Source organism: Glandiceps talaboti, chromosome 6 (assembly GCF_964340395.1).
Source record: "Glandiceps talaboti chromosome 6, keGlaTala1.1, whole genome shotgun sequence".
NCBI lineage: Eukaryota > Metazoa > Hemichordata > Enteropneusta > Spengelidae > Glandiceps > Glandiceps talaboti.
In genome coordinates, this window is record NC_135554.1 from 2,551,712 (window position 1) to 2,577,750 (window position 26,039).

At 35.7% G+C, this 26,039-nt stretch overlaps 1 protein-coding gene across 2 annotated transcripts in view; it reads left to right on the plus strand.

The window, feature by feature from the left end:
- Positions 1-26,039, plus strand: part of LOC144436207 (uncharacterized) — a 45,217-nt gene that overhangs the window by 8,431 nt on the left and 10,747 nt on the right. For both annotated transcript variants that reach the window (XM_078124931.1, XM_078124932.1), the window contains 8 exons: positions 1,870-1,995; positions 4,479-4,538; positions 5,865-6,092; positions 14,057-14,226; positions 15,565-15,736; positions 18,473-18,652; positions 19,022-19,231; positions 21,476-21,625. In XM_078124931.1, the coding sequence (XP_077981057.1) occupies positions 1,870-1,995; positions 4,479-4,538; positions 5,865-6,092; positions 14,057-14,226; positions 15,565-15,736; positions 18,473-18,652; positions 19,022-19,231; positions 21,476-21,625 (1,296 nt within the window). The remainder of the gene's footprint in view (positions 1-1,869; positions 1,996-4,478; positions 4,539-5,864; positions 6,093-14,056; positions 14,227-15,564; positions 15,737-18,472; positions 18,653-19,021; positions 19,232-21,475; positions 21,626-26,039) is intronic.

The window sequence follows — 26,039 nt, forward strand, 5'->3', positions numbered from 1 at the left end:
GGGTTGTACGTGGATAACTTCAAGAAATTGCATTTAGGCCCTGTGATGAACAGCTTTATGTATATAACTACATGATATACAAAACATGGCATACATTTTACATACTTATAGCTTCTCACAGTAAAAATATTTCTCTTTCAAAGGTCTCATATTTATAATGATGAAAATTCCAGGCAATTGCAACAGATATTCAATACCAATAGCATCATGTGTGATTTGGGTGTTTACTTTCAACAAACAGGGTGTACTGATACATGTACATGTCAGATATTATCATCATGATAGCAACAAACCTGTCCTGTCCATACCCCATTGCAACACTTGACCATTTACAGATAAAGTACTTGAGTACACTCAGATATTTGAATTACAGAAGCTTGAATTTAAATTACAGGTAAATGATGATACAGAAAAATCACACATATTTATATATATTAAATACTGATGTACTGTAAAGGAAACATGTTTGCATGTGAGCAATGGTATTACGAACAGTATAGCTATTTAGTAATCATAATTGGCACACTCATGATTTGTTTATGCTTTCATATTATTATTTACATTGACTATAAAAATGTTAACTTAATCAAATACACTCCTTAGTCCTATTATAAGTTTTAGATAGAGGGGTATGGATAGGGCAGTTTTTTGACGTAACACATACTTCAAGATTTATGTCAATTGTTTGAAAGTAGGTAGTCACACTATTATTTGTATATTGTCAATAAAGAAATATTCATAGTATGTATCTTTAAAAACCCCTTTCATAACATTTGAAAGAATATTGGAAGATCTAATGATGTTTATTCCTGGGGCATATTATTTGTTTTGATTAAGTATCAGATATACATTAAATACTACAACTGCAAAGTCGTAATGCTCAAAACTGACCCATTTTGGTAGATAAAAGTCACAGCTTGAACAACTCTTGGTGGATTCACTTGGAATTCACTTGTAAATGTACCCTGGTTGTGACTGAGGTGAAAGCATGTGAAGAAAGTGCTTAAAAGGGAATGCTACTGCAGGAAATACTGAGGTGAAAGCATGTGAAGAAAGTGCTTAAAAGGGAATGCTACTGCAGGAAATACTGAGGTGAAAGCATGTGAAGAAAGTGCTTAAAAGGGAATGCTACTGCAGGAAATACTGAGGTGAAAGCATGTGAAGAAAGTGCTTAAAAGGGAATGCTACTGCAGGAAATACTGAGGTGAAAGCATGTGAAGAAAGTGCTTAAAAGGGAATGCTACTGCAGGAAATACATGCATTTTCATAAACAATTGGCTCTAGAGTCATTTCATGATTTTACATCACCTACAATTACTTGTGATTTCAGAGAAACATCAAATTGATCTTGTGCATTTATAGGGTATCGCTGCTATGGCTATTCCATCATGGGAGTATGCAGAATATAATGTATTCAATGGTTGAACATTGAATAGTCATGACAGTTTTACACTTAAGTGTATAGCATTTTTGTAATCATGGCAGAAGGACCCAAGTTTAGGACAGGCCATAGCACCAAGGTCCACAAAACCCATATCCAGGTCATAAATGTTTAACCATATACATGTTGTACCCTATGTAGTGGTACGGAAACATCAGTTGAATCACATTACCACATAAATTGATAGTGAATCATTATTTTATGTGTACACATATGAAGATAGTGCAAAATATTGTACCTTAACCACTGAGAGAATGGATGTCAATGAACATACCACTTGCCATATTTGGGCAAAGTGTGCTAGGGTGTGATACAGACATTTATTGCATGGGTTTGAGGGAAGTACATTGGAAGCAATATTGGGTAAATGATATTCTGGTTTCTATCATGCATGATTCCTGTGTTAATTTCATTTCTCTTTATTTCAGCAAACAGAGAAAAACAAATATGATGGAATATTTGATACATTACAGCCAGTGAATGGGTTGTTATCAGGTGAAAAATGCAAACCAGTGTTTATGAATTCTAATTTACCAGTAGATATACTTAGCAGGGTAAGTTCAAACTATATGAATTCTACTTTACAAGTAGATATACTTGGCAGGGTAAGTTCAAACTATATGAATTCTAATTTACAAGTAGATATACTTGGCAGGGTAAGTTCAAACTATATGAATTCTAATTTACAAGTAGATATACTTGGCAGGGTAAGTTCAAACTATTATGAATTCTAATTTACAAGTAGATATACTTGGCAGGGTAAGTTCAAACTGTATGAATTCTAATTTACAAGTAGATATACTTGGTAGGGTAAGTTCAAACTATATGAATTCTAATTTACAAGTAGATATACTTGGCAGGGTAAGTTCAAACTATATGAATTCTAATTTACAAGTAGATATACTTGGCAGGGTAAGTTCAAACTATATGAATTCTAATTTACAAGTAGATATACTTGGCAGGGTAAGTTCAAACTATATGAATTCTAATTTGCAAGTAGATATACTTGGCAGGGTAAGTTCAAACTATATGAATTCTAATTTACAAGTAGATATACACATGTACTTGGCAGGGTAAGTTCAAACTATATGAATTCTAATTTACAAGTAGATATACTTGGCAGGGTAAGTTCAAACTATATGAATTCTAATTTACAAGTAGATATACTTGGCAGGGTAAGTTCAAACTATATGAATTCTAATTTACAAGTAGATATACTTGGCAGGGTAAGTTCAAACTATATGAATTCTAATTTACAAGTAGATATACTTGGCAGGGTAAGTTCAAACTATATGAATTCTAATTTACAAGTAGATATACTTGGCAGGGTAAGTACAAACTATATGAATTACCAGTAGATATACTGAGCAGGGTGAGTTCAAACTATATGAATTACCAGTAGATATACTGAGCAGGGTGAGTTCAAAGTACTAGTACTTGGATTGTGTTTTGTACAGACTAAACCTTTTAAACATTTCCATAAACTTTGGGTTCTGTAGAGTTATTAATGACTTTATATCACACTAGTTTCATGCAATTTCAAAGAAAAACGAAACATAATCTTTCACATTCATTGTTCTGTGGCTGTCTTAGGAGTAATCCAGCACTCAGCTTTAGCAATGAACAGTTTGTTTTCATCTAAAACATATCCATGCCCGTTAACTCCCAAGACGCCATGCTGGACAACTGCTAGCACAACAAATGTGAAGCAAGCTCGATTTGTCATTTCTTGACAATCACTGCATGAAATTTTATGTGATATGAAATCATGAAGTTGCTCCTGAACCAAAGTTTATGAAAATGCCTTATATCCTGGAGTGGTGTTCCCCTTAGCAATAGCGGTATAAACAGAAACAAAATGAAAACATTGAATTTAATGCCAGCATTGATTAAAAACTGACCACTTCAAGTATTTAGGGAGATTTACAGTCCTGTTTAATGGCCAGGTATCAGCAGTCCTGTAACATGGGTATCAGCAGTCCTGTAACATGGGTATCAGCAGTCCTGTAACATGGGTATCAGCAGTCCTGTAACATGGGTATCAGCAGTCCTGTAACATGGGTATCAGCAGTCCTGTAACAGGGGTATCAGCAGTCCTGTAACATGGGTATCAGCAGTCCTGTAACATGGGTATCAGCAGTCCTGTAACATGGGTATCAGCAGTCCTGTAACAGGGGTATCAGCAGTCCTGTAACAGGGGTATCAGCAGTCCTGTAACATGGGTATCAGCAGTCCTGTAACAGGGGTATCAGCAGTCCTGTAACAGGGGTATCAGCAGTCCTGTAACATGGGTATCAGCAGTCCTGTAACATGGGTATCAGCAGTCCTGTAACAGGGGTATCAGCAGTCCTGTAACAGGGGTATCAGCAGTCCTGTAACATGGGTATCAGCGGTCCTGTAACAGGGGTATCAGCAGTCCTGTAACAGGGGTATCAGCAGTCCTGTAACATGGGTATCAGCAGTCCTGTAACATGGGTATCAGCAGTCCTGTAACAGGGGTATCAGCAGTCCTGTAACATGGGTATCAGCAGTCCTGTAACATGGGTATCACCAGTCCTGTAACATGGGTATCACCAGTCCTGTAACATGGGTATCAGCAGTCCTGTAACATGGGTATCAGCAGTCCTGTAACATGGGTATCACCAGTCCTGTAACATGGGTATCACCAGTCCTGTAACATGGGTATCAGCAGCTGGGTAATAGGGGTATCAGCAGTCCTGTAACATGGGTATCAGCAGCTGGGTAATAGGGGTATCAGCAGTCCTGTAACATGGGTATCAGCAGTCCTGAAACATGGGTATCAGCAGTCCTGTAACATGGGTATCAGCAGGAGATAATCATGAGGGATATATTTCCTCTTGTTGGTAAATGAAATTACGAAACATTTCACAATTTTGAGCCACAGCACCCACAGGTCACACTACATAGTTATGTTGTTGATGTCTTATTGCAACAACAGACAACCATTTACACAAATGATATATGATTTCACCCAAATTTTACTTTGATGCAATAATGTTTATTTGTTGTCTTTTAGGTATGGGATCTTAGTGATGTTGATAAAGATGGCTTTTTAGACAGAGATGAATTTTGTGTGGTAAGAATGAAATATTGAAACTCTACTGTTATCTATCTAGTTAGATTCAAATTCCATCATAGGTACATGTCAACAAACAAAGGTAGTTTAGCTAGATTTAAATTCCATCATAGGTACATGTCAACAAAGGTAGTTTAGCTAGATTCAAATTCCATCATCATAGGTACATGTCAACAAAGGTTGTTTAGCTAGATTCAAATTCCATCATAGGTACATCGTCATGTCAACAAAGGTAGTTTAGCTAGATTCAAATTCCATCATAGGTACATGCCAACAAAGGTAGTTTAGCTAGATTCAAATTCCATCATAGGTACATGCCAACAAAGGTAGTTTAGCTAGATTCAAATTCCATCATAGGTACGTGTCAACAAAGGTAGTTTAGCCAGATTCAAATTCCATCATAGGTACATGCCAACAAAGGTAGTTTAGCTAGATTCAAATTACATCATAGGTACGTGTCAACAAAGGTAGTTTAGCTAGATTCAAATTCCATCATAGGTACATGTCAACAAAGGTAGTTTAGCTAGATTCAAATTCCATCATCATAGGTACATGTCAACAAAGGTAGTTTAGCTAGATTCTAATTCCATCATAGGTACGTGTCAAAAAAGGTAGTTTAGCTAGATTCAAATTCCATCATCATAGGTACATGTCAACAAAGGTAGTTTAGCTAGATTTAAATTCCATCATAGGTACATGTCAACAAAGGTAGTTTAGCTAGATTCAAATTCCATCATAGGTACATGCCAACAAAGGTAGTTTAGCTAGATTCAAATTCCATCATAGGTACATGCCAACAAAGGTAGTTTAGCTAGATTCAAATTACATCATAGGTATATGTCTACAAAGGTAGTTTAGCTAGATTCAAATTCCATCATAGGTACGTGTCAAAAAAGGTAGTTTAGCTAGATTCAAATTCCATCATCATAGGTACATGCCAACAAAGGTAGTTTAGCTAGATTCAAATTCCATCACAGGTACATGTCAACAAAGGTAGTTTAGCTAGATTCAAATTCCATCATCATAGGTACATGTCAACAAAGGTAGTTTAGCTAGATTAAAATTCCATCATAGGTACATGTCAACAAAGGTAGTTTAGCTAGATTCAAATTCCATCATAGGTACGTGTCAAAAAAGGTAGTTTAGCTAGATTCAAATTCCATCATAGGTACTGGTGTATGTCAACTAAACAGGTAGAGGTTGAAGTTACTATTACTATGTGCTGTTGTGTATCACTCATAAATGAAACAAACTTTAATATACCTGGAAAGTGTCTGTAATTTCTTGTGTGGTTTTCCCTAACATTACACTTCTTGATAATTTCAGGCAATGCATTTAGTGTACAAAGCATTAGATAATCAACCTACTCCAAGTACTTTACCAGCACAACTTATACCACCATCAAAACGAAAGAAAAGTGGACTTGCTGGTAGTGTAGCTGTTCTTCCTAATTTACCTACTCCTTCTGGTAGTTTACGACGTGCCACACCAACTCCACCTGGAAGCACAGGTTCACCTTCTCCTACAATGTCACCACAACTCTCTGTCAAAAATGTGAGTAGTATACAAGAGAGTTGTTAAAAACAGAATTGATAAAGTGGCACATTGTGTTACTGTGATACTTACACTTTTGTTAGTATTGTTTACTGTGCAATGTCGTATCTGGTGGGGGGGGGGGGGCTCCACCAACATCTGTATGGAAAAAAGGTGTCATATACATTGTAGTGTGCTTTGTTCATTAGAACACACCACCGACATCTGTATGGAAAAAAGGTGTCATATACATTGTAGTGTGCTTTGTTCATTAGAGCACACCATCAAATCTGCTATCAACAGCTTGTGTTGAGAATGTAAAGATAATAATAATCTGATTACAACCATGGCAATGTTATTCAAATGAAGTCATTATGTACATGTACACACAACAACCTGATTACAACCATGACATTTTTATTCGAATGAAGTCATTATGTACATGTACACACAACAACCTGATTACAACCATGACATTTTTATTCGAATGAAGTCATTATGTACATGTACACACAACAACCTGATTACAACCATGACATTTTTATTCGAATGAAGTCATTATGTACATGTACACACAACAACCTGATTACAACCATGACATTGCTATTCAAATGAAGTCATTATGTAAATGTACACCCAATAACCTGATTACAACCAAGACCATGTTATTCGAATGAAGTCATTATGTACATGTACATGCTCAGCAGAGATGAAATGGGAGTTAACACATGAAGCATATGAAGAGTGCATGTGATAATTTGCATGTAATTTTGTAAATTTAATATACAAGTGTACAACAGTGACATTTGTTATACAGTTTTAACAGTTCTCAACACAACTACTTGATTTTGAGGACTAGGAGTTACAATGATAGCTAATGAAGTATCACAACAGTGCAGTAAAGAGTGTGATGTAAAGTAATGTCTAAATATACGTATTCGTGAAGTGATATCTAAATTTACATATTCATAGGCCATTCTTGAAAAAGCAAAAAAAGGATATACAAAAATAAACACAGGAAATACATGAGGGGAGTTATTAGTGTAGTCAAATTAGTTAGTGTAAACATTGAAGTGTATTATGGCTCAGTGCTGAATGTGGACAAACTATAGACATTCGCACATTGTTTGTTTTGTAAGTGAATGTGGACAAACTATGGATACATTGTTTCAAATGAAGGTATGATGTTAACTTCTGCCCATTTATAGGATGTTTATATTTGTGATATTTTGTTATCATGCAATTGTTATGTTTACATGTGCATTGATGTCCTTGTCTTGTCAGTGCTGAACTAACAGTTATTTGACTAGTTTGTGACATTGCTGTGTTACTAATTGTGTTTGTATACTAGTATGTAGTTGATAATCCTGATTCTTGTATGTGGATAGTAATTTCTACTTTTTTGGTTGTTTTAATGTTCTCACTTAGTGTGCTTCCTGTGACAGAAGACATTATGCACTTATGTTATTAAAAATGACCTTTCTGTTTACAAGTCAATTACTTTGACCTCTGACATTCAAGATCAATGTTAAAAATCAAGCACTTTTTAGCACAGTTGAAGTTGAGTTTTGCATATTAGAATGAAGTGAATTAAGATGTCCTTAAGTAGCACTCAAAACACATAGTAACAATGCATGTACCACCCGAAGGGGACTTACATGTATACATTGCATTCTGTCCATGCATGCATCCATCCGTCCATGCGTGTGTGCTTGTGTGCGTTCACCCTCACATCTCTGGCATGCACCAACAGATTTCAACCAAACCTGGCATAAAGGTAACACACTATGTGAAACATATGTACACCACTTTGCTTTACTACCAAATCAAATTTGGCCAAATTGGCCATATTTGTTGTTTGTGTGTTTACCCTCATATCTATGGCATGCACTAACTGATTTCAACCAAACCTAGCGTAAAGGTGACGTGCTATGTGAGACATATGCACACCACTTTATTTTACTACCCAATCAAATATGTATGAATAGTGGCCATATTTGTTGTTAAATTGCATCATAACTTTGGTGATATAATACGTAGTGACTCCAATCAAGTGGCTAGATCCACATTATCAAATATGAGCTTTCTTTTAAGAACCTGACCTTTGACCTTGAAAAGTCTTTTTCAAGGTCAAATAGCCAAATTTGGGTTATCTTCATACCTTTTTTAATCAAATATTTCAAGTGATGGAGGCATTGTTCGGACGCATTTTCACACTGGTTCCACCGCGGTTGAATAAATATTCGTATCTTAGAGAGTATCAAATACAACATCGGTTACTTAGAGGGCTTTTCCATACGTTTGCAATGTCGGCGAGGGCACACTCTTTAGTTGTCACACTGTTATGGCAAGTAAACCATGTAACACAAGAGTGACACAAAATTTCCAAAGGAAATCAAAATCGGTAAGTAATAATTTTGTTCTTGTTATCATATACAGAGTTCAATGATGTGACCAGCTGTCTTTAAGGCATTGATATTGACAAAGTAATTATTTCATTCAGCTTTTTTTAATGTTCCAGTAGAAGACTAGACCTAGTCTGATTAAGTTTGATTATCGTAATTTGTGTGAAACTGTTTGTTAAGTGACTGAAATCATACCCTAAAGTGTGATAAGTCCTTAGATCTAACTTTTCATTTCACAATAAAGTTTTAATTTTTTGAATTTGCAGTTATTGTATTGACACAGGTGAAGTACACATTGACCTATATATATTGGTCACACATAACTTACATTCTATTTCTATAATCAAAAAAGCAAACAGAGAACTGACGGGTTTGAAATGATTATGTAATAGATTGTCAACACAGCAAACCTAGTACATGTGAATACATCTACTGTACATGCTTTGTTTGTTGTTTGCTTGGTGTTTAGATGATGAACAAAAATGGACGTTTTTTTTACCTTCCATAAGGGAAGGTTGTAATTTAGGGATGTAAAGTCTTGCTGTGTCTCATTTTCTAAAAGACTGTTAATTCATTTGCATAATCAATGACTTTCAGTAATTAGGCCATATCTTGCAAATGCATGCTTCAAATTGAATATAATGTGGTAAATATTACAAATAAAACAAAGGGCACATGTCCTGCACAGCTTGTTGATGTAAGTGTAGTTTTAAGGAGTCGTTTGCATAATTGATGATTTTCAGTAATTAGACTTTATATGAAGGGTGCAAGCTTCAAGTTTGATATTATTTGTTACACACATTTATGATACCAGGGTGCACATGTTCATAAAGCTTAATGATATAACCATAAGATGAAGTTGAACTTGATATTTATGGCCATGGATGCAACTTACAAACTCATTGTCTTCCTTGCAAAACTGTTAACTTTCCAACACACCATTTAATTGATCTTGATTGTAATACACAGCTGGTACTCTCTGCTGTTTTATTTTGTTTTGTTGCTGTTTTTCGTTTATGTTTTTTGGTAGGTGTGAATGGGGTGTTGGGGTTAAACCTGTGATAAATTGTTACATTGTCTCTGTCTCTGTCTCTGTCTCTCTCTCTCTCTCTCTCTCTCTCTCTCTCTCTCTCTCTCTCTCTCTCTCTCTCTCTCTCTCTCTCTCCCTCCCCCCTCCCCCCCTCTCTCTCTCTCTCTCTCTCTCTCTCTCTCTCTCTCTAATTATGGGTTTATGCCAGTTTTCCCTAACAGTCTCTTTTTGTGTTTTTTTTTAAATCTTTGTTTCACTCTTTATTTCTTATTGTTATCCGTTCATCATTGTAATCACTAGTGGGTTAACTTTTTGTATTTGTATTTCACAGATTAAGTGACTGACAGTGAAGATGATTCCATAGATGTGGCCCACTTAGATCAACTGGCCGAGGAGCTCTTTGGTTGCAATTTACAAGACATCGTTGATATAGAACTGGAGGTTGCTACATGTAGCACAGAGGAGTCGAGAGAAACTGGGCTCAATGTGCAGGTGATATCTTGGACCAGATAGAAGAAGACGAAGCATCAGCAGCAGACATTGACCTGAAGACAGTCCAGCCATCCAGTGTTCCTTTCACCATAATACAAATCATATTATCTCACAAACACAAATGAAAGCACTATAACATTATGCTAAATTAGTTTTATTTGATATTGATAGAAACTTACAGAAAATATATCAACTTGACTCATCTTTATCATAAGATTAAATAAGATTGTATTAAGTAAAATTGATATGGAAAGTAATTTGAGCACTGTAATATAAATACAGACAACTGTAATTCATGTAATTCATTATTGATGAGTGTTATACATCACATCACATCACATCACATCACATTACCGTTCAGTGACAACATCTCATACATATAGTTACTTTGCACAATTGTTTATAGTAACCATAGGACACAAAGGTGAAACAGGATCTATGTGTGAGATGAGCTTACAAAGGCCAGGTCATAGCAGGTCATGGCACGACACCATTACCAATGTTAGGCCAGGTCGTGTAATTTAGTCACCTAGGTAAATATTAATGGTCTGTAAGGTCTGGCCAGATCAGGTCAAATAATGAATGCATAACCTCTCTTAGGACCATGTCACTTAGGGTCTTTATCAGTAGAAGTTAAGCCTTTATGTTGTGTGGCCAGTTATGTCAGGTCAGGTCACTTATTAAAGTTCATGTTTGTCTAAGTCGAGTTTGCTCATGTATGGTCTGAGCCAACTATATATGTATGCTATAACACAAGTTAGTACAGTAGGGTTTGAGGTCAACCTGGGTCACGTCAAGTAATAGCAGGTCATGTAGTCTTAGTCACCTGAGGTCAGTTCACTCAATTGTAAGTGTTGTGCATAAAGATAGGTAAATACATATCGATATCAAGCATAGCTCGTCCATGAGAGGTCAAGTGAGGTCATGTTGGATCATATCGTGATATTACGACATATGCTATGTTAAATAATTGTAAGTAATGTAATTGTACATGCACACAAAAAAGGATGATTTTAAACATTTTGAAACATATTTTGAGCACAACAGTACTACTGACATAGATGCATGTTGATCTGATGTATAACCATCCTGAGTATAAATCCATTATTTTTGTTCAAACCATATTCAACTTGGCTTGCTTGCCAGCACTTTTGACAGCTCCCTTCTATTTTTGTTAGGTTCAAGGACTGTGACCATACATAAATGCATATAGTCATTCTCAGCATCTGATCCAACACCAAGCTTGCCAAGTTTATTTTGTATATACCCTTCTTGCAGCCATCTGTAATAAAATAATGCTTTAGTTAGGAGAGTTTGGCAATGTGACGGGACAGAATTAAAGAAGAATATGTGTACATTAAAGTGGATATACGAATGAGGATTTGGCATCTATTTTGAATTTTTTATTTAGAAAATAATATTGACCACATCCATGTTTGTAATAAATTGCATGATATTAATAAATGTATAAAAAGTTTTTTGTTGTAGTTTGTACATCCTATGAGTTTCGCAAGTGAAATACATTTGTTGTACTTATGCATACTGAAATTGAATGTTAGAATGTACGAGAAACCTAGCAAAGTCTACCAAATTGCCAACTTAACATTCAACCGTGAAAGTGTGCATTTTGGGGACATTCAACCTTGATAACTGACTACATTAACAAATCACCCAAAGACTGTGATTTCCATGAGTTTTACAAGTGAAACACATTTGTTTTACTTATTTGTACTGAAAATAAATGTTGGAGTGTATTGAAAGCCACGTAAAATCCATAAAATGCCAAACTTACATTCAACCTGGAAAGTGCACATTTTGGGGACATTCAACCTTGATAACTGACTACATTAACACATCACCCAAAGACTGTGATTGCTATAAGTTTTACAAGTGAAACACATTTGTTTTACTTATTTGTACTGAAAATAAATGTTGGAGTGTATTGAAAGCCACGTAAAATCCATCAAATGCCAAACTTACATTCAACCTGGAAAGTGCACATTTTGGGGACATTCAACCTTGATAACTGACTACATTAACACATCACCCAAAGACTGTGATTTCCATGAGTTTTACAAGTGAAACACATTTGTTTTACTTATTTGTACTGAAAATAAATGTTGGAGTGTATTGAAAGCCACGTAAAATCCATCAAATGCCAAACTTACATTCAACCTGGAAAGTGCACATTTTGGGGACATTCAACCTTGATAACTGACTACATTAACACATCACCCAAAGACTGTGATTGCTATAAGTTTTACAAGTGAAACACATTTGTTTTACTTATTTGTACTGAAAATAAATGTTGGAGTGTATTGAAAGCCACGTAAAATCCATCAAATGCCAAACTTACATTCAACCTGGAAAGTGCACATTTTGGGGACATTCAACCTTGATAACTGACTACATTAACACATCACCCAAAGACTGTGATTGCTATAAGTTTTACAAGTGAAACACATTTGTTTTACTTATTTGTACTGAAAATAAATGTTGGAGTGTATTGAAAGCCACGTAAAGTCCATAAAATGCCAAATTTACATTCAACCTGGAAAGTGCACATTTTGGGGACATTCAACCTTGATATTTGTTTTAGTTATTTATACTGAAAATGAATGGAGGAGTGTATGAGAAATCACCAAATGCCACCTTTACATTCAACCAGGAAAGTTGGCAATGTGAAATCAAGAAATGGAACAAATTTCACTTTGGTATGGCACTACAACACATTACAGTTTCATTAAGGGAATTATTTTTTCCTCTGCAGTATTCATTGATACTACATACTTATCATGCTTGGCCCATTTAGTCAAAGAGAGAGGCCTAGGGTCTGAGGCCTCAAAGTAAGAGAATTAATTTTTTAATTCTGTATTGATCTCATCCCAAGTCCTGGTGAAATATACACAACATATTGGATGTACATGCATCCATTGTTTTGTATTTCTGCACACATAGTAGTCAGTAACAGTCGATTACTCTAGATAGTAACATTAACAGTATGTGGTCACTGTCATGAACAGATAGCCTCAACATGGCATTGTAGATGCACTCTATTCAAAATGTGGGGTAAGACTTGAGATGTCAAATTTAGTAACCAGCTATTATGACAACAGTAAATCAAACATTGACTATTATGAAGTTATTTCGGTGTACAGAGTGCGATAGTGTATGTATGTGCATGCAGTGCTATAGAAGCTCAGTACTAGAAGTCAGTCACACCATTCGTTGTAAAACACAATCTTACCTCCGGGAGATACTCATTCAGTCGCCTCTTCACTCTTCCTTTCACAATCGACTGTTTATAGGCAAAGGCATGGCACCTTCATTCAGGTATGCCTGTAGCCAGCTCGATGTCAGTTTTGCCATTAGTCGCCATTTTGAATGTGTACTCATGCACAGTCCATTTTTATCACACCTAGTAAACACCTAGGTATTATTTATTTTAAAGCATGGAAACTATTGTTTATAGTTTATACATATCTTCAGGAATGTAATAACTAATAGTAAACTCATTATAATGTTAGTATGTAAGTGATAATTATTGGTCACAACAGCTAAACTTGTGTACGAGCCTAGACCTCCCAAGCAGTTGAAAGTTATTCGACCGCGGTGGTACGGGCAAAAAAAAGACGTTTCACTAAGTGAGTGATGATATTGTAATCATATCTTGGTTTTTACTATGTGATCATATCATGAGTGTCTACCCTCACATTATCAAAGATGACAGTGACTTTTGACCTTGACAAACATTTTCAAGTTGAAATTTCCGAAATTTTTCTTTCAATGTTAACTCAAGAAATTGAATAAAACAAAGACTCCATTTAAATGTCTATACCCCGAAGGTCACCTTTCTTTTCATATCTTGACCTTTGACTCTGATCTCCATAATCAAGGTCAAATAGCAAATTGGTCAATAAATTATGGGGTTTTGTATCTCGAGACAACATTCAGATTTGCACAATAACTTTGGCATAAAACATACATTTGGGGGAGTATGTCTTTGATTGAAGGCTTGTACCTAGTTATCTTTGTATTCTTTTATGTTTCCTCCATAGATTCAAGCCAAACCAGCAGCTACCTGGGTTGTATCAGCCCAAGACAAAGCCAACTCAGATAATATATTTAAAAAGTTAGACATGGACAATGATGGTTTAGTTACTGGTGATGAAGTCAGACCAACTTTTATGCAATATGGAATTCCCCAACCAGTATTGGCCCATATATGGTAAATAACATTTTCTTACATATTCAACACCAGTGTCTGCCTATTGACATTTGCCTGCCAGTCTGCCTGCCTGTCTGCCTGCCTGTCTGCCTGCCTGCCTGCCTATCTGCCTGTCTGTCTGCCTGCCTGTCTGTCTGCCTGCCTGGCTGTCTGCATGCCTGCCTGCCTGCCTGGCTGTCTGCCTGACTGCCTGCCTGCCTGCCTGGCTGTCTGCCTGACTGCCTGCCCATCTGTCTGTCTGCCTGCCTGCCTGTCTGCCTGTCTGCCTACCAGTCTGTCTGTTTGTCTGTCTGTCTGTCTGCATGCCTGTCTGCCTGTCTGTCTGCCTGCCTGCCTGCCTGTCTGTCTGTTTGTCTGTCTGTATGCCTGTCTGCCTACCAGTCTGTCTGTTTGTTTGTCTGTCTGTCTGTCTGCATGCCTGTCTGCCTGTCTGTCTGCCTGCCTGCCTGCCTGTCTGTCTGTCTGTTTGTCTGTCTGTCTGTCTGTCTGTCTGTATGCCTGTCTGTCTGCCTGTCTGTCTGTCTGTTTGTCTGTCTGTATGCCTGTCTGTCTGTCTGTCTGCCTATCTGCCTGCCTGCCTGTCTGCCTGGTTGGCTGTCTGTCTGACTATCTATCCGTCTGTCTGTCTGCCTGTCTGTCTGTCTGTCTGTCCGTCTGTCTGTCTGTCTGTCTGCCTGTCTGTCTGTCTGTCTGTCTGTCAGTGTGTGTCTGTCTGTCGGTTTGTATAACTCGGTACCTCCTTTCTCTGCCAGGCTGCCTGGCCAGTTTTTATTTCTCTCAGGGTGGCATGTTTCCTTGTGTGTGTGTGTGTGTGTGTGTGTGTGTGTGTGTGTGTGTGTGTGTGTGTGTGTGTGTGTGTGTGTGTGTGTGTGTGTGTGTGTGTGTGTGTGTGTGTGTGTGTTATAAATGAGTGAAAAAAGAATGTTACTTGGTTACTCGTTATATTGGATTCTCCACTACAAATTTGTTTTGTATGGCCACTATAGCTGGTCACACTCCTCAGGCGGGTGAATTTGAAGTGGCACAGAACATGTGTAGTCGTTTAATTTATTGGGTTCATATATATATATATATATATATATATATATATATATATATATATATATATATATATATATATATATATATATATATATATATATATATATATATATATATATATATATATATATATATATATATATATTATTTGTTTATATGTATGTATATCAGTATGTCCGTGTTTGTATATTTGTATTTAAGCAGCTGTTATGTCTTCTAATCTTACAGAATGTATCGGAGATTGATTCACGCTCAATAATCATTCTATTTTAACATCATTTGATATTTTTATTTTAGGATGTTATGTGACATGAAACAGATAGGAAAGTTAAATGCAGAACAGTTTGCACTGGCTTTGTATCTGATTAGTCAGAAAGCTAAAGGCATAGATCCACCACAAGTTTTAACAGCTGAAATGGTACCACCGTTATCTAGACCTAAACCAGGATCAGATCTAGCATCATTAATGGTAAGTGAGTTGTCTAGTTGTCATGGTAACACTATTACAAATGTGATCTAGGAAAAGAGGTATAGTAGATTTAATTTGACAACTCGATAATGACAAATACTGCTATCAATAACAATCGGTTTGATTGGTGTTATGGCTGAACTGCCTACCATTTGTCACAATACGAATGAATTGCCACTCAGTGTCACTAGCATGTGTGCCTTCTAATGATAGTCAAATTTTGTTGTTGTGAGTCAAAATGAGAAAAACTCATTTCTTGTGTGTCAGCACATAGTAAGAAATAGGGGAGGAACAAATTTTGGTGCGTCACTAGAAATTGTGTGCGTCAGTGGTATGTAAAATTGACGTAGAGGGCACACTGGTCACTAGATGAATGAATTGCCACCCAGTGTCACTAAATGAATGAATTGCCACCCAGTGTCACTAGATGAATGAATTGCCACCCAGTGTCACTAGATGAATGAATTGCCACCCAGTGTCACTAAATGAATGAATTGCCACCCAGTGTCACTAGATGAATGAATTGCCACCCAGTGTCACTAAATGAATGAATTGCCACCCAGTGTCACTAAATGAATGAATTGCCACCCAGTGTCACTAGATGAATGAATTACCACCCAGTGTCACTAGATGAATGAATTGCCATCCAGTGTCACTAAATGAATGAATTACCACCCAGTGTCACTAAATGAATGAAATGCCACCCAGTGTCACTAAATGAATGAATTGCCACCCAGTGTCACTAGATGAATGAATTGCCACCCAGTGTCACTAGATGAATGAATTGCCATCCAGTGTCACTAAATGAATGAAATGCCACCCAGTGTCACTAAATGAATGAAATGCCACCCAGTGTCACTAAATGAATGAAATGCCACCCAGTGTCACTAGATGAATGAATTGCCACTCAGTGTAACTAGATGAATGAGCTGCCATCCAGTGTCACTAGATGAATGAATTGCCACCCAGTGCCACTAAATGAATGAATTGCCACCCAGTGTCACTAGATGAATGAATTGCCACCCAGTGTCACTAAATGAAAGAATTGCCACCCAGTGTCACTAAATGAATGAATTGCCACCCAGTGTCACTAAATGAATGAATTGCCACCCAGTGTCAGTAAATGAATGAATTGCCACCCAGTGTCAGTAAATGAATGAATTGCCACCCATTGTCACTAAATGAATGAAATGCCACCCAGTGTCACTAAATGAATGAATTGCCACCCAGTGTCACTAGATGAATGAATTGCCACCCAGTGTCACTAGATGAATGAACTGCCACCCAGTGTCACTAGATGAATGAAATGCCACCCAGTGTCACTAGATGAATGAACTGCCATCCAGTGTCACAAGATGAATGAATTGCCACCCAGTGTCACTAGATGAATGAATTGCCACCCAGTGTCACTAGATGAATGAATTGCCACCCAGTGTCACTAAATGAATGAATTGCCACCCAGTGTCACTAGATGAATGAACTGCCACCCAGTGTCACTAAATGAATGAATTGCCACCCAGTGTCACTAGATGAATGAATTGCCACCCAGTGTCACTAAATGAATGAATTGCCACCCAGTGTCACTAGATGAATGAAATGCCACCCAGTGTCACTAGATGAATGAAATGCCACCCAGTGTCACTAGATGAATGAACTGCCACCCAGTGTCACTAGATGAATGAATTGCCACCCAGTGTCACTAGATGAATGAATTGCCACCCAGTGTCACTAGATAAATGAAATGCCACCCAGTGTCACTAGATGAATGAACTGCCATCCAGTGTCACTAGATGAATGAATTGCCACCCAGTGTCACTAGATGAATGAATTGCCACCCAGTGTCACTAGATGAATGAACTGCCACCCAGTGTCACTAGATGAATGAATTGCCACCCAGTGTCACTAGATGAATGAATTGCCACCCAGTGTCACTAGATGAATGAATTGCCACCCAGTGTCACTAGATGAATGAATTGCCACCCAGTGTCACTAGATAAATGAAATGCCACCCAGTGTCACTAGATGAATGAACTGCCACCCAGTGTCACTAAATGAATGAATTGCCACCCAGTGTCACTAGATGAATGAATTGCCACCCAGTGTCACTAGATGAATGAATTGCCACCCAGTGTCACTAGATGAATGAATTGCCACCCAGTGTCACTAGATGAATGAATTGCCACCCAGTGTCACTAGATAAATGAAATGCCACCCAGTGTCACTAGATGAATGAACTGCCACCCAGTGTCACTAGATGAATGAATTGCCACCCAGTGTCACTAGATGAATGAATTGCCACCCAGTGTCACTAGATGAATGAATCATGCACCCTATGTCACCACTTGAATTAATTATGCACCCTGTGTCACAGGGTGAATGAATTGCCTACCCTTGAGTCAAGTGTCACTAGATAAATGAATTATCCACCCTGTCACTAGATGAATGAATATCTGCCCAGTGTCTCTAGATGAATGAATTATCTACCCAGTGTAGCTAGATGAATGAATTGCCACCCAGTGTCACTAGATGAGTGAATTATCCACCCTGTCACGAGATGAATGAATTATCTGCCCAGTGTTACTAGATGAATGAATTATCTGCCCAGTGTCACTAGATAGATGAATTAAATACCCAGTGTCACTAGATAAATGATTTGTCCACCCTGTGTATCTTGTTATAAGTGAGTGACCTCTTATGTATCTCTACATTGGCTATTTTCTATGTGTTGTTTTACAGGATGGTACCATAGGCAGTGGTAATGTAAGCACTAGCAGTAGTATGGGTGATTTCTCAGCAATCAAAGAATTAGACATTATTAGTAAAGAAATTGAACAATTAGGGAGAGACAAAATGCAGCTACAACAAGATATTAATGAGAAAGAGGAAACTAGTCGACAGAAAAACAAAGAAGTACAGGTGAGTGAGTTAGGAAAATGGCCTTAAATAATATGCCCACTGAAATAAGTACAAAGTAAATGACCTTTGAACTTTTACCTGAATGTGGCCTACAATGTCAATCATGATTTGCTGCAAGGGCAGCAGGTGGATTGATGTTTGATTGTCATGAAAGCTCTATGTCAAAATCAAGCTGCTATTATGTTTAATAGGTACTAGTAACCAAGAAGTATGATATGAGTAGTTAGCACTGAATTCTTTGAGATCAAACCCTGATAATTACACAATTACAATTGGCCCTCCTGTCAACATACTTTTGTTGTCGTCATTGTCGTCATCAGCCTCGTACAATGGCTGTACATGAATAACAGAGTTTTTATCCATTATCAGGAACTTCAAAGTGAATTACAGGCTGCTGCTTCACAACTAAAACAATTAGAAGACCAGAAAGAAGATGCGCAAAAGAAACTAGATGACTTAGATGAACAAAAAAGTCAATTAGAAACTACTCTTGCTGAAGTCAAACATAAATGTGAAGAAGAAGAACAAAATATCAAATCTCTGAAATCTCAAATATCAACACAAGAAAATACTATTAAGGTGCGTAGGCAATATCTGTATTAAGGTGAGTAGGCAATATCTGTATTAAGGTGAGTAGGCAATATCTGTATTAAGGTGAGTAGGCAATATCTGTATTAAGGTGAGTAGGCAATATCTGTATTAAGGTGCGTAGGCAATATCTGTATTAAGGTGAGTAGGCAATATCTGTATTAAGGTGAGTAGGCAATATCTGTATTAAGGTGAGTAGGCAATATCTGTATTAAGGTGAGTAGGCAATATCTGTATTAAGGTGAGTAGACAATATCTGTATTAAGGTGAGTAGGCAATATCTGTATTAAGGTAAGTAGGCAATATCTGTATTAAGGTGAGTAGGCAATATCTGTATTAAGGTGAGTAGGCAATATCTGTATTAAGGTGAGTAGGCAATATCTGTATTAAGGTGAGTAGGCAATATCTGTATTAAGGTATGTACTAGGCAATATTTGTCATTAATGTTTTAGCACAACTGAACTTATAAGATTCAGTAGTGCTATAGGCATGGCAAAGTGTCTGTCTGTGGATGTGTGTCTGTGTGTGTGTGTGTGTGTGTGTGGGGGGGGGGGGTGTAAACAACTTAAAGTCAAAAACCACTGGACTATGATATTTGGTAGGTGTATTACCATGGGTGTTTAGTTGGGAAATTGTTCAAATCAAAATGATCTTACCACCAGTGAGAATGATTTGGGTCAAAAAATGTGATTTTGTGTCAAAAAACTTAAATTCAAAAACTACTGGGCAGATCAGTCTGAAATTTGGTGGCAACATTTTTAGGGATGTTTGGATTAAGAATTGTTCGTAACATGATGATCCCATCAGTGATATTTAAATTAGGTATGAAAATGTGTCTTTTTGGTCAAAAATCTATAATTCCAAAACTACCAAGCAGATTGGGCTGAAATTTAATGGGGATGCATCGGGGCATGTGTAGATGAAGCTGTATTCACAACATGATAATCCCATTAGTGATATGCAAATTAGGTCTAAAAATGTCAATTTTGGTCAAAAACTTACAACTTGAGACTGCATAGTGAATGGAGTTGAAACTTGTGGGGATGTTTCTGGAGGTGTTTTCCTGCAGTTATTGTTAAAAATTTTTTGACACAAATGGCTCTAGCAACCATGACCACACCCTTAGCAACAGTGAAATGACGATGCATATTACAAGGGTAATAACAGGGATGGGCGGGCAAGTTGATAAAGATTCAAAAAATGTATGCAAATATGCCAGGCAACAAGACCACACCCATAGCAACAGCCAAATACAGTTGTGCTACAATGCCATTGGCACTATTTTAACTAAGGATGGTCAGTAGGCAAGTCGGCAATATCTATATTAAAGTAAGTGTGCTTTAGTTATGATGGTTAGTATAGTTTGACTGGTTCCCCACCAAAACTAGTACAAGGGATTGACATCTATGCAAGTTTTACCAGACTTCCTTTGTCTATTACTGGGGTTGAAATACCATAGAGAAAACAGTGAATTGTCAGTCAGTATTCAAACCTTTACAGGGATGACTCAAAACAATTATTGTTAGCATTGAAAATTGCAACTTTGTCATTTCATAATAGTACTTTGATGATGGCTTGTATTTGTATTAGTCTGATATTACTTTCATCATTTTCAACACATTCAAGGGACAAAACAGGACCAGAGAAGATTTCAATTGAAAATTGACATGGATAGATTGGTTGTTAAATAGGAAATGATTTTATTTCAAAGTGAACAATAGTAATGTGTATGTCATACACATGATCAATGATAATGACACATCCCTATTCTTTTGGTTGTCTGTGTGTCTGTGTGTCTGTGTGTCTGTGTGTCAGTGTGTCTGTCTGTCTGTCTGTCTGTTTGTCTGTCTATCTGTGTGTCTGTCTGTCAGTTTGTCTGTCTGTCTGTTTGTCTGTCAGTCTTGGTCTGTCCATCTGTCTCTCTGCATGTGTGCCATTTCATCTATGTCTGTATCATCTCAAGAACCACTACATTTAGTACACATGTTAGAATTGATTAGATGTATACAGAGTAATTGCCAAATTTGCATACTATTCAACAAGAGATTATTTTCCTTTATAGACAGGGAACAATTTAAATACATGAAGCAATACTTGATATGTATACACACTATATGTATGACAGCATTGTTTATAATACACTGTACTGAACAAAACTACTTTTACAAAAGGTACAGTTTACAAATACAGTGGTTTTTAACTGTATATAATCCAAATGAACTGAATTGATTTCAGAGTCAAGACGATGAGTTGAACAGACTAAGGATAGAACTGAATTCTCTCAGACAAGAAGAATCAATATTGGAACAGAAAGTAGAGGCTGGTAAAAATCAATTAGAAACTGTCATGAAATCTTTGAAAGAAACACAAAATCAAATTAATCAGGTGAGTTGTCATTTCTGTTCTGTTTGTATTTATTGTATGGAATAATTTTATTGAGTGATACACATGAATATGTAAGAGGTCATTTCATTGGATGTTAAGGATGTGTGTACAATTCTTTTCATTCGCTGATAGAGATGAGTATGTAACAGTTTGTTTCATTGGATGATACTCTATGTAAAGATTAATTTCATTGGCAGAGAGAGATATTTGTAAGGATTCTTTTGACTGGATGATAGAGAGTAGTATGTAAGGATTCTTGTCATTTGTTTATATCAATGTAATAAACTAAAATGGTGTAATACAATAAAGTCTATATCTGTGTAATACAGTCTATATCGGTGTATTAATACAGTCTATATCAATGTAATAAACTAAAATGGCGTAATACAATAAAGTCTATATCAATGTAATACAATAAAGTCAATATCTGTGTAATACAGTCTATACCAATGTAATAAACTAAAATAGTGTAATACAATAAAGTCAATATCTGTGTAATACAGTCTATATCAATGTAATAAACTAAAATAGTGTAATACAATAAAGTCAATATCTGTGTAATACAGTCTATATCGGTGTATTAATACAGTCTATATCAATGTAATAAACTAAAATAGTGTAATACAATAAAGTCTATATCTGTGTAATACAGTCTATATCGGTGTATTAATACAGTCTATATCAATGTAATAAACTAAAATGGCGTAATACAATAAAGTCTATATCTGTGTAATACAATAAAGTCAATATCTGTGTAATACAGTCTATATCAATGTAATAAACTAAAATAGTGTAATACAATAAAGTCAATATCTGTGTAATACAGTTTATATCGGTGTAATAAACTAAAATGGTGTAATACAATAAAGTCTATATCTGTGTAATACAGTCTATATCGGTGTAATAAACTAAAATGGTGTAATACAATAAAGTCTATATCTGTGTAATACAGTTTATATCGGTGTATTTATACAGTCTATATCAATGTAATAAAGTCTATATCAATGTAATAAAGTCTATACCAATGTGATAAACTAACATGGTGTAATAAAATAAAGTCTATATCTGTGTAATACAGTCTATATAGGTGTATTTATACAGTCTATATCAATGTAATACAGTCTATATCAATGTAATAAAGTCTATACCAATGTGATAAACTAACATGGTGTAATAAAATAAAGTCTATATCTGTGTAATACAGTCTATATAGGTGTATCAATACAGTTTATCAAATTGAATGTAATAAAGTCTATATTTCTGTAATATGGTCTATATTGGTATAACATAGTTTATATTGAAGTAATAAAGTCTTTATCGGTGTAATAGAGTCTTTATTGGTGTAATATAGTCCATATTGGTGTAATAGAGTCTATATCAGTGTAATAGAGTCTATATCTGTGTAATAAAATATATATTGGTGTAATATAGTCTTTATTGATGTAATATAGTCCATATCGGTGTAATATAGTCTATATTGGTGTGATAAAGTCTATATGGATGTAATAATGTATATCATATGTCAGCGTGATAGAGTCTATGTCAGAGTGATCAATACAGTTGTATATCAGTGTAATAGAGTCGGTATCGGTGTAATAGAGTCTTTATTTGTGTAATAGAGTCTTTATTTGTGTAGTAGAGTCTTTATCAGTGTACTTTTTTATTTTTTATTATTTCTTTAATTCAGGCCACCAAGATGTCCCATAAAAATATAAAGAACATACATGCAGACACAAAGAAAGAGACAGATAAAATAATATTAAACTAGCAACTATCTTGTACTACGGTATACATGACAATCCTATACTTTCTCCAAAAGTTTGAATGAAAGTATGCATCAGAGTCTATGCAGATTCGAATTAAAGTATTGTGGCTCTCAACAATACGTCTGTTAAATGTATACAGCAACTTTCGGTGGAGCAATGAAAAATTCAAAATATCACTGGATACACAGATATTACTAATGCTGACTGCACTTCTTAGGTCAAATACTAATCTCATTGTGTTATTATATGCCACTTTTAAAGTATGCATCATCCTAGTACTATAGTTACACCAAACATTTAAACAATAAACATTGTATAAAAAACTTCTAAAAAGTGTGCATTTCACCTTCTTGGAGCAATGACTACATTTACGAACAATAAAATTTGCCCTAGCATAAAACGACTTGTGCTGCCTCCGCATATCTAATTCGTCATCCCCTGTCGAAGACATTATGTACCCGAGGTACTTTTTAGAAGTAACAAACTTGAATTGCTTTCCGTACAAATAAACATTGGGGATCCGAACCGGTTTCCAAAATTTAGGGTAAATATACATACACTCAGTTTTAGTTGTGTGAAAAGATTGTCATGCTGCTCGCCATACTGTTCACAAATCTTAATCAATTTCCTTAAAGACTTGACTGAAGGACAAATCAGGACTAGGTCATCCGCATAAAACAGGTGGTTAGCTATTTTGCCAGCCATATGACACCCTACTCATGCTAACTGGAGCTCTTTACTCAGTCCGTCAACATAAACAGCAAATAACTTTGGCGAAATGATGCTTCCTTGACGAACCCCATTAATAACACTAAAAGGTTTCGATTCCGCTGAAGCCCAGCGAACAGAGAATAATTGGCTACGATACTATAGTCCATATCGGTGTACTATAGTCCATATCAGTGTAATATAGTCTATATCGGTGTAATAGAGTGTATATCTGTGCAATATAGTCTATATTGGTGTGATAGAGTGTATATCTGTGTAATAGATTCTTTATTGTGTAATATAGTCTATATCTGTGTAATAGAGTCTATATCGGTGTAATAGAGTCTTTATTGGTGTAATAAAGTGTATATCTGTGTAATAGAGTCTTTATTGGTGTAATAGAGTCTATATCTGTGTAATAGAGTCTTTATCGGTGTACTATAGGCGATATTGGTGTAATAGAAACTTTATTGGTGTAATATAGTCTTTATCGATGTAATATAGTCCATATCGGTGTAATGTAGTCTATATTGGTGTGATATAATCTATATGGATGTAATAATGTATATGTCAGAGTGATACAGTGTATAGCTGTGTGTTAGAGTCTATATTGGTGTAATATAGTCTATATCTGTGTAATACCGGTAGTCTGTATCAGTGTGATAGCAATTAGCATCTATATATGTGTAATATAGTCTATATATTTGTGTGATAGAGTGTATATCTGTGTAATATAGTCTATATTGGTGTGATAAAGTGTATATCTGTGCAATATAGTCTGTATTGGTGTGATATAGTGTATGTCTGTGTAATATAATCTATATTGGTGTGATAGAGTGTATATCTGTATAATGTAGTCTATATTGGTGTGATAGAGTGTATATCTGTGTAATATAGTCTATATTGGTGTGATAGAGTGTATATCTGTGCAATATAGTTTATATTGGTGTGATAGAGTGTATATCTGTGTAATATAGTTTATATTGGTGTGATAGAGTGTATATCTGTGTAATATAGTTTATATTGGTGTGATAGAGTGTATATCTGTGTAATATAGTTTATATTGGTGTGATAGAGTGTATATCTGTGTAATATAGTCTATATTGGTGTGATAGAGTGTATATCTGTGCAATATAGTTTATATTGGTGTGATAGAGTGTATATCTGTGTAATATAGTTTATATTGGTGTGATAGAGTGTATATCTGTGCAATATAGTTTATATTGGTGTGATATAGTGTATGTCTGTGTAATATAGTCTATATTGGTGTGATAGAGTGTATATCTGTGTAATATAGTCTATATTGGTGTGATAGAGTGTATATCTAAGTAATATAGTCTATATTGGTGTGATAGAGTGTATATCTGTGTAATATAGTCTATATTGGTGTGATAGAGTGTATATCTGTGTAATATAGTCTATATTGGTGTGATATAGTGTATGTCTGTAATATAGTCTATATTGGTGTGATAGAGTGTATATCTGTGTAATATAGTCTATATTGGTGTGATAGAGTGTATATCTGTGTAATATAGTCTATATTGGTGTGATAGAGTGTATATCGATGTAATAGAGGCAATATCTGTGTAATGTAGTCTTTATTGGTGTGAATAGAGTCTATAATGGTGTGATAGTCTATATCAGTCTAATAGAGTCTATATCGGTGTAATATAGTCTTTATTGGTGTAATCTATATCTGTGGAATAGAATCTATGTCAGAGTGATACAGTGTATATTGGTGTAATATATTCTAAATCAGTGTAATATACTATAGTCTATATCTGTGTAATAGAGTCTTTATTGGTGTAATATAGTCTATATCCGTGTAATAGTCTATATCTGTGTAATAGTCTATATCCGTGTAATAGTGTATACCTGTGTAATAGAGTCTTTATTGGCGTAATAGAGTATATATCATTGTAATAGAGTATATTGGTGTA